We start from the raw sequence: 10,436 nt of genomic DNA on the forward strand, positions 1-10,436 counted from the left end.
AAACTATGGTTGTTTTTAGCTAATAATATTTTATAAAATGGAAGGTTATTTAACATATGGAATTACTTTAAATCATATATTTTCTTTGGGCAGAGAAGAATTAAAAAAATAATAATAATAATAATTAGAGATTTTTTAGAATCGGCGCCGCGCGTGTGGAATAAGGCGCGTGAGAAACCTGAAGTTTCTCGCTTTACGAGTCAAAATGACTCGTGAATGACCGTAATCGTCAAGGCGGCAAAATGACGATGATTTGTCGCTTCCGGACTCCACTCTTTTCATTTCAATCCAACTTTTTTCAAACCTATTTCAAATCCGACACCTAAAAGTTCACCGCCCTGTTCACTTCCTCAGCTCCTCACTCGTTTTTCCCTCTTCTTCTTCACCGTTCATCGCCCTTTCCCTTTCCTCTCGCTTGTCCTTCCACTTTCCCTTTTGGGTCTTTCCTATTTTCTCTCCCAGGCATTGCAATGTAATGAATTTCTTCCTTGATTCTGTGAATTTTTTTTACCCTTTTCCCTCTGTATGTGGATTTCAAGTTCGGTGCGTTTCAGAAATTGAGCTTTCCTTGATTTTTTCTTTTCCCCTTTTCTGGGGTTTGTACGTTTCTTTGATTTTTTGTTCTTGGTGCTTGTTTTCTGTACGTTTTTTTTGTTTTTTTGCATCTATTGTTTGTTGGGTGTTTATCTTCATTACTGAACTCTTGATGCAATCGTTGTGGCTGCTTATTTGGTCTGGTGGGTCAGCGCTGGTTTGAGCTAATGCTGCATGGAATTTCTTGATTGGCTTTGTGTCTTGCTTTGATTGTTGCATATGCTCAATCTGTGGTGTTTGTGCTAATTGGTTCTCAATTGAGTTACATTGCGAGTTTGAAACATGAACTTTGTCCTTTATCTACAGGCGTAGCATTGGCTTGAAGGAAAGGCTTGTATTCACTACACAATGAGTGCGGCATCCAAGGAAACTATGATGACTTCCAATCAGGCTACCAAAATGTTTACTTATGAGTTTCCGGATGTATGCATGATTTACAATTCATAAGAAAGTTTTTTAGTTCATAATTGTATTGATAGTTCTAACTTGCAAGAAAAGCTATGAAACTCGGTGGAGTTTGATGTTGTGTCGGGTCGGTGGAGTATTTGAATTATGAACTTTTCTTGGTAGTATGTTTAGAATGTTGTGTCGGGTCAATGGAGTACGGACTAGTGGGGTGATTGTTGAAGGAAGCAACATGTTTAGAAATGATGTTCTGCCAAGTTGTACCAATGTAGTTTAAGTTAAACTCCTGAATCATTACTCGGATTTAGCGTTTTCTTTTCGCTCTATGCTTGTAATTATGTTGAAGAAAGGGAGATGCATGATGAAATATATTTTTATTAAGTGACGAAGTGATCATGATTGGCTATGCTGTTACATTTGAACACTATCGTTTTTGGTGGGACAATTTTATTGTTTTGACGGGAATTTGATGCTTTCGGTTCCGGTTATTCTGTTGACAACCTTTTTTTTTCCATCTAGGTTGACTCGGATTTATCTATTTTCCCTGTTCCTGAAGATGATGTCTTAGGGGTGGAACATTTCTTGGAACCTGAAATTAACAAATGCTTTTCTGGCAGTGTTCTAGATTTCAACACGTTCCACTCTCACAAGTGCTTAGGCATTGAACATTTTTCGTTCGCTGTTGATTTTGATCACATAAAGATCGATAGTGGTAATTATCTCATTGATTAATTAGTACCTATCTTCTTATTGCAGTTCGAGCTGTATGTTGATTCATTTGACTGTAAATGATCTTCAAATATTATATCGCCCATGATTTTCATTCCAACCAACACATCGGGTTGATGGGTGTTGAAGCTTCTCTTGATTTTATCCTTTTGTCAATGATCTTCAAATCTGGATTCAATTGGAATACTTACTGACATTTTCATTGTTTATGTGTTTTATCATCTGGTAGTGATGTCAACATGCTATTCATTCAAATTGGTATAATCGTGTTTGTTTTAATCGGGAAATTTGGATTCTTTTGTCTATCGTTCACAATTTTTTACTTTTAGCCTTCCGGGTTGATTGGTTTATCCCCATGGTAGCCATTGACATAGAAATTAGATGATTGGAAATATTATGATTGCCTTCGACTCGACATTGTAGGATCGTGTGGATATCCATTGTTTTAGAACAAACCATAAATTACTATTACCCACGCACTGTTCTTTGTCTTACTTTCTTTTAATGAATTTAAATTCTCTGTTGCAGAATCATTGCATTCTAGCCTTACTTTAGAAGGAGAGAGAACCAAGCAAGAGGTACAATCTTACTGTTATGTATTTTAGCACGGTTGTTTCTTCATTTTTGTGAGATTCCACAACGGTTGGGGAGGTGAACGAAGCATTCTTTATAAGGGTGTTAAAACCTCCCCCTAGCAAACGCGTTTTAAAAATCTAAGCCCGAAAGGGAAAACCCAAAGAGGACAATATTTGCTAGCGGTGGGATTGGGCTGTTACAAATGGAATCAAAGCCTGACACTAGGCGATATGCCAACGAGGTGGACATGAGGCGGTGTGCTAGCAAAGACGCTGAGCCTCGAAAGGGGGTGGATTGTGAGATCCCACTTCGGTTGGGGAGGAGAACGAAGCATCCTTTATAAGGGTGTGGAAACCGCTCCCTAGCAGACGCTTTTTAAAAACCTTGAGGGGAAGCCTGAAAGGGAAAGGACAATATAGTTTAGAGGTATCCAAGTGTCATTGTGTAATGGAAAACGTATTGCCTTGCTTCTGACACCCTCGTTCACTGTAGTAATAACCTTAATTTAAGTTCTTTTCCCGTTAAATGCATATTGTGCTGCGTATTCTTGACGTTCGATAATTTGTAACTTTTCTGATTTTACATGATTAGGTGTTCCGCTGTAGTTTGAAAATCTGGGTCATCTCTTCTACGCATTTTTTTCTTCTAGTTTTCTCCATGAGCACTAATTAGGAGTCGGCATGTGTAACTCGGTGCTTATGTATTATACTTAGTTAAGGAATACTACGAAGATAGGTTCGTAATACTGTTAGGATATCTTAGTTAAGGAATACGGTTTTGAATAGCTATAGCTTCGTAGGCTTCTTAATATCGTTGAAAATAATATCGTACTTCTAGGATCATGATGGAAAACTGCACGGAGCTGATGATGTGTGTTCTGGGAGTAACAAACTTCTAGGAACCGGTGAGACCGTCCGTAACGTGGTTTGCTACTGATTTACTTTCGAATTGTATGTAGTATTTTGATCAGACTCCGTCTCCTTTTTCCATTGTTCAGCGAACAGTCGAACCACAGATGATATCTTCAATCTGGCTCCTGGTTCATCCAATGCTTCTTTTCTAGGCAATGTGGATTTCGGTAGCTACTCGCAAGGCTTTTGTACGACGGACATTGGCGTTGACTTGTCTTTTACCGGAGGTCTGTTGCCAGAACCTGTATATAAATGGAGTTCATTAAGTGACATTCGGCTTAAAAATAGTTTGACGGTTGCAGGGCATAATGTGGCGTTTGATCAGAAGGAAAGCAAACTTATGATCTCATCTAGCACCGGGTCCTCGGGCTGTTCGGGTAGTGCTACTGCATGCTTGGATGACGAGAATATGTCAGACAACAGGCCTGTGAAGAGGAAGAGACTTTCAAGTTGCAGCTCGTCGAAAACTAATTCTGAACACAATGAATCTAGAATCGTTCTCTTTAACGAAGGTAATCGAGGCGATACACTTGTTACCGAAAAGAGATTACGAAAGCCTCCCAGGAGATACAGTGAAGAGTCGGTCGAACAAAAATCGAGATCTAATAGCAAGAAAAGTGCTCCTAGAGCTTCCAAGGATAAGTCTCGACCTTCCGAGTCTCACAAGCATCAATGGCAGAAGAAACTTAAAGCAGCGCCAGTCGTTTATAAAGATAAATCATTCAATGGAGGTTGTATTCAGGTTCCGTTCGGTCTTCCAATAGAAGAAAGTCACTCGGCCAAAAAGATCATATGTTGGGTAAGAACTGTACCGTTCGATAAATTCATTTTTACCTATAACGATCGATTTAACTCACTGTCGTCCGTCGTAATCAGGAGCCCGAGGAGATCAAGGAGAATAGAATATTATGCATAAAAGATAAAAACGATGTGGAGTCTTTCTCGGCCGAGTCAGAGGACGAGAACACTGAAGACGAATGTGCCACAAAAGTTTACAACGCTCAAAAAGGCAACAGTCGCCGTAAGCATCATATCTCGTGGACTCTTTCCGAGGTTATGAAGTTGATAGAAGGGGTATCGGAGTATGGAGTCGGACGGTGGACAGAAATAAAGAGGCTACAGTTTTCGTCGTCTTCGCATCGAACATCTGTGGATCTGAAGGTAAAACAAATCGGTTTTCGATTGAGCTCTTCCAACTGCTGGTTTCTTATTTCTTCACCAATTTCAGGACAAATGGAGAAATCTATTGAAGGCAAGTGACACACAGTTGCAAAACAGAAGAAAGGTTGGATTTGGATTATTTTCATGGTTTGATTCTGTGAAGGGTTGTGTTTATAGTTAACGGTCGGTTCTATCTGAATAGCAGGTCGTTGTTGGTCGGAAGCAAACGTCGCAGCAAGTACCTGAGTCCGTTCTATGTCGGGTTCGGGAATTGGCAGCGATTTATCCATATCCTAGGGAAAACAAATCCAAGAATTTATGCTCAGCCCCCTCAAGTTCATCCTTCAAATCTACTGCCAATAACATGCTTATATCTTTGCCCACAGTTATGTGAAGTTGAATAGAGATCCAGATTGGCTTTTTCACTTTTTCGTTTCTTTTTCGGTTTATTAGGACGACAACGACAACGACGACGTTAGAAATGTGAAAATCTTCCTTTACCCACTGACTTGTTTGGCAAACAGATTTAAAACCCGAACAGTTCGATCTCTATCTCTTTCTATGTTGCTGCGAACTCGAGCATTTCCTTTGGAAGCGATGGCTATACGATAGTGATTTAAGCGTAGTTTTGAGGCTGTTGTATCTTTTAAAATAATTGTTCATAATGTGCTTGTAACGACCTTAAACTGACAAGATTGGGTATGTAGTATTTCCTTACACATGACTCAAATGTGTGAGTGTGGGTCTCTAGGCGGTTTGCACCCCTCAGGACCATCATAGTCTAGCTAGCTGTTCGTAGCGACATCCAGAGGTTAACAGACCCCAAGTGTCATGTCAGACATGATCATCATCGCTCGATATATATGAACACACAAAATGCATGAAGTTTTTATAATTTTCATCATTAAATCATCTTTATGACATAATCCTATATATCGTTCACACATTAGTTTAAAATGCACGTATTGAGTTTCATACATTCATCATCATGAACATTAACTAGGGTTTGTCTTTGAAAAATCGTCGTCATAGTACATTGTAACATTCAATACATGCACGTCATCCTATATATGGAACGTCATCATACTTAGTCATTTCATTATCACACGTCTCACATCACCTTGTTATCATGCATCATCATCGCATCATCATTTAATGTCATCATATCATGATATAATATCATCATATGATTATTTAACATCACCACATCATCATTTAACGTTATCATGTCATCATATAATATCATCACATCATCATTTAACGTTATCACGTCATCATCATATAACATCATCACGTCATCACATCATCATATTATAACATATAACATCATCACATAATCATTTAACGTTATCATGTCATCATATAACATCATAACGTCATCATATAACATCATCATGTCATCACATCATCATATTATAACATATAACATCATCACATTATCATTTAACATCATCACGTTATTATTTAACGTCATCGTGTCATCATATAACGTCATAACGTCATCATTTAACGTCATCGCGTCATCATTTAACTTCATCACTTTTAAATGATCATGAGTTTTATATTAATTTACCCTTATGCGTAAGGGCATATTAGTCATTGGGCTATTTCACACTGATGACACAAGTGAAGATTTTGCATTTCATGGGCTTTTTTTCTCAAAATTTGGGCTCTATTTTGGACCATTTGTGTAGTTAGACACAATAAACTAGTGAGGTAAGGTTTCACGTTCTTCCTTTCGATTTCGGGGAGCAATCGAGAGGATTGAAATTTTTCTATTGATCGTCTTTATCCACATCTTCAAAAAAAAAAAAAAAAACACATAAAACGGGATCTTATAGTTCTTGATCTGTTTAAGCACTTATTAGGTGCTCTATTTTATTTATTTATGCTCGAGAGCTATAACTTTTCATAGCTTGATAAGAGATAAGATAAGAGCCTAGATGGTTTGTGATAAAAATCAGCGTATTTATCAATTGAGCTATGTTCGAATTGAGAATTTATACAAACAACAAACAACAGGGTGTGGATTTTAATTATTGGCTACCAGTAGGGTTGGTTCGCTCGTGACGGGATGAGGTAGGACCCGATAAGTTTTAGAACATCACGAACTTTTTGTATGATGTCCTGCCCAACAAAGTGACCCACAAAGGAAGGGCAATGCATTTTTCTTTATTTGGTTTCTTCAAACACATGAAGGGTCATGTGATTGAGTTATACTGTTTATGTTATTTTTTCCAATCAATTTCCCCTATGCCATGTTTGTTGCTTACTTGCCCTTTGGCTATTCCCATTTTAGGCTCTATCTATGCTAACCTACACTCACTGTTACCTACGTCCCATCACTTTCACTTACGTGTCACTTCCTCATTCCGCTTTCTCCATTTCCCATCACCCCTTCCTCCCTCCATCTATCTCCCTTTTAATATTTATATATAATTATTATTATATTTGAAATTTTTATTGATTTTTCCCTACTAAATACTTAGAAAATGATTCAAAAAAATTCAAAATAAAGGAAGCTTTTTACGATGATCACGGTAAATGGTGTCACAATCGCACTCTCTCAAAACGTTTATAAGTGATTGTGCGACACTCACTTCCAGTACCGAGTAAGTCAACCAACTCAAAATCACGTTGCCTACTGCCGAACAACGTATGTTCAAGCCTCTATGTTAGGGATCGATATCAGTCGTTAGCTCTGATACCAGTTGTTAGGATCGCACAACAACGCACACACTCGATCTAGATGAACACAAAGAAAAGGATAGAGAAAATTGTAAGGAGAACTCTGGCTAAAAGGATTTTTTTATTTGATGATTTCAGGTATGTACAACAAGAGAGAGTACAGAGAATAGAAAGTACATCTACAAAGCTCTGCCGGACCAGATATATATATGGTATAGTTTACTATATATAGCTTTACCAGATTTAGCCATCTACTATATATAACTATTTACCATATATAGCTTTACCGGATATAGGTTTACCATATATAACTTTACTATATATAGCTTTACCAAATATAGCTTTACCGGATATAACTGTTGACCAAGCTATAAATAAGTATCAGGCTCTATAGCCTAACAATTCTCCCACTTGGAGACTGATCTAGTCAACCAAGAATTTCACTCTCAAATGACCATGAGCACCATACCAATTGAGGTTTTGCACAACCTCAATATTCCAACATCAACACATTTTGTCAACATGTTTGCTGGATTCTTTGCACCCTCTATCTTCTCAAAACACATCACCATCTTCAACCAACCTCCGAGTGAAATGGTATCGCCTTCTGTGTTTTGAATGATAGACTGGGTTCCTCACCAACAGCATAAGTCTCAGGAGTTTCTTGAGTATCTACTACATCACTATGTGAATCTTTTAGCAACTCAACCTCAACTCCCACTTGCTTCACCTCTGGTTTCTCAGCAAGAGTCTCAAGAGTTTCTTGAGTATCCGCTACAACATCACTCTGTGAATCTTTGAGCAACTCAACATCAACTCCCACTTGCTTCACCTCTGGTTTCTCAGCAAGAGTCTCAAGAGTTTCATGAGTATCCGCTACAACATCACTCTGTGAATCTTTGAGCAACTCAATATCAACTCTCACTTGCTTCACCTCTGGTGTTTCAGCAAGGGTCTCAGGAGTTTCTTGAGTATCCGCTACAACATCACTCTGTGATTCTTTGAGCAACTCAACATCAACTCCCACTTGCTTCACCTCTGGTTTCTCAGCAAGAGTCTCAGGAGTTTCATGAGTATCTGCTACAACATCACTCTGTGAATCTTTGAGCAACTCAACATCAACTCTCAGGAGTTTCATGAGTATCTGCTACAACATCACTCTGTGAATCTTTGAGCAACTCAACATCAACTCTCACTTGCTTCACCTCTGGTGTTTCAGCAAGAGTCTTCCGACCCATGCAACCTCCTCTGGAGTTTCAGCGACACTTCCGGACGACGCAACCCCCTCTGGAGTTTCAGCGACGCATCCGGCCAACGCAACCTCCTCTGGAGTTTCAGCCAGCGACGCTGCTGGTCGACGCAACCCCCTCTGGAGCTTCAACGACGCTTTCGGCCGACGCAACCCCCTCTGGAGCTTCAGCGACGCTTCCGGCCGACGCAACCCCCTCTGGAGTTTCAGCGACGCATCCGGCCAACGCAACCTCCTCTGGAGTTTCAGCCAGCGACGTTGCCGGTCGACGCAACCCCCTCTGGAGCTTCAGCGACGCTTCTGGCAGACGCAACCCCCTCTGGAGCTTCAGCGACGCTTTCGGACGACGCAACCCCCTCTGGAGCTTCAGCGATGCTTCCGGACGACTCAACCCCCTCTGGAGATTCAGCGACGCTTTCGGACGACGCAACCCCCTCTGGGGCTTCAGCAACGCTTCTGGCCGAGGTATCCCCCTCCTCCGGGGTTTCAGCAATGCTTCCGGCCGAGGTATCCCCCTCCTCCAGGGTTTCAGCAATGCTTCCGACTGACGGAGCCCCCTCCGGTACTTTTCTTCAATTCTCTAACAGTCTTTGTGAAGCTAACTCGTTTCTGTTTGCTCGTAACGACGTTCTCACAAGGACTCATAACAATCTCTGCATCAAATACACCTTGTTCATAGCCAACAGTTTTTCGTACATATTCGACAGCGTCTTCAACAGACCTGACGTTGTCTTCTCCCTGATAATGTTGAACGCCACGTTTTTGGATAGCGTCAACCGGATCAGCCCCAAGGCTTGTCGATCCTTGAGCTTCCACTGTTCCGTGGTCATGGTATCCGGCTTCACCCCCAACAGAGGTTCGTGAAGATCTTTCTGGTACAGATAATCTTCAATCTGCATTTTCCAGAAATCGAAATCGGATCCATCGAACTTCTCAATTCCAATCTTTGAACTTTCCATCTTCACAGATCGTGGTGAATTTCGCCTTGCTCTGACTTCTGCCTTGCTCTGACTTCCGCCTGGCTCTGATTTCCGCCTGGCTCTGACTTCCGCCTGGCTCTGACTTCCGCCTGGCTCTGACTTCCGCCCGGCTCTGACTTCTGCCTGGCTCTGATACCAGTTGTTAGGGATCGATATCAGTCGTTAGCTCTGATACCAGTTGTTAGGATCGCACAACAACGCCCACACTCGATCTAGATGAACACAAAGAAAAGGATAGAGAAAATTGCAAGGAGAACTCTAGCTAAAAGGATTTTTTTATTTGATGATTTCAGGTATGTACAACAAGAGAGTACAGAGAATAGGAAGTACATCTCCAAAGCTCTACCGAACCAGATATATATATGGTATAGTTTACTATATATAGCTTTACCAGATTTAGCCATCTACTATATATAACTATTTACCATATATAGCTTTACCGGATATAGCTTTACCATATATAGCTTGACTATATATAGCTTTACCAAATATAGCTTTACCGGATATAACTGTTGACCAAGCTATAAATAAGTATTAGGCTCCCTAGCCTAATACTCTAACCCCGTTTGAGAATAGGGTTTTTAGAAAACGAGAGCAAAAAGATTTTCGAAAGATAGTTTAAAAGAAAGATTGAAAGAAATGTTGAAAACATGTCATAAACTATAAGCGAGAAAGACTGCACAATGGCTTAGATAGCATATAACTCCGAGTAAGAAGAATTGACGACTAGTTGCATCCTGTTATAGTACATTTTGAGGTCTTTCAAGTCTACCAACACATAGACATGATTCTGTCGAAACGTCGTACACTTAAGAAATACAAAAGGAAGTTACATATCATGAAAGCGGTAAAAAGGAGTTTGACATGCAACGATATTAGCTAAACGAAGGCCATATATAGAAATTACATTTTTCATCTTCGATACTGCTTCGTTATATACATATATACATACGCACATAAATACTTAAATACTTGGTAAATAGTAAATAATATTTTTGAAATTATTATAGGCTACATTATAATATTAAAAATTTAAATGTTATAAATTATGCCCTCATTTACAATGGTTATGTCCTTTCAACATATTTTCTAAAGGGCTATTTTGGTAAAAAAAAAAAAAAAAAAAAAAAAAAAAAAAAAAAA

The 10,436-nt window shown here is 39.6% G+C and overlaps 1 protein-coding gene across 2 annotated transcripts; it reads left to right on the forward strand.

The window, feature by feature from the left end:
- The first annotated feature begins 331 nt into the window (after positions 1-331).
- Positions 332-5,001, forward strand: LOC111464895. Of its 2 annotated transcripts, none has more exons than XM_023109176.1 (10): positions 332-472; positions 901-1,017; positions 1,519-1,711; positions 2,257-2,306; positions 3,142-3,208; positions 3,302-3,442; positions 3,518-4,014; positions 4,092-4,376; positions 4,444-4,500; positions 4,582-5,001. In XM_023109176.1, the coding sequence occupies exons 2-10, from the start codon at positions 943-945 to the stop codon at positions 4,768-4,770; spliced, it is 1,554 nt and encodes a 517-aa protein (XP_022964944.1). In that variant the 5' UTR covers positions 332-472; positions 901-942; the 3' UTR covers positions 4,771-5,001. The 2 variants fall into 2 exon arrangements, with proteins under 2 accessions (XP_022964944.1, XP_022964945.1); XM_023109177.1 differs by having other exon boundaries at positions 1,617-1,711.
- Positions 5,002-10,436: the final 5,435 nt, after the last annotated feature.

This window comes from Cucurbita moschata, unplaced genomic scaffold, assembly GCF_002738365.1.
Source record: "Cucurbita moschata cultivar Rifu unplaced genomic scaffold, Cmos_1.0 Cmo_Scf00031, whole genome shotgun sequence".
NCBI classification, from domain to species: Eukaryota; Viridiplantae; Streptophyta; class Magnoliopsida; order Cucurbitales; family Cucurbitaceae; genus Cucurbita; species Cucurbita moschata.

What these genes read in the sequence shown, in the direction of transcription:
- LOC111464895 (XM_023109176.1), top strand. Translation starts at nt 943, where the DNA reads ATGAGTGCGGCATCCAAGGAAACTATGATGACTTCCAATCAGGCTACC. An exon ending in TCACATAAAGATCGATAGTG is followed by an intron (nt 1,712 to 2,256) that starts GTAATTATCTCA and finishes TCTCTGTTGCAG; the next exon opens with AATCATTGCATTCTAGCCTT. An exon ending in GAACATCTGTGGATCTGAAG is followed by an intron (nt 4,377 to 4,443) that starts GTAAAACAAATC and finishes CACCAATTTCAG; the next exon opens with GACAAATGGAGAAATCTATT.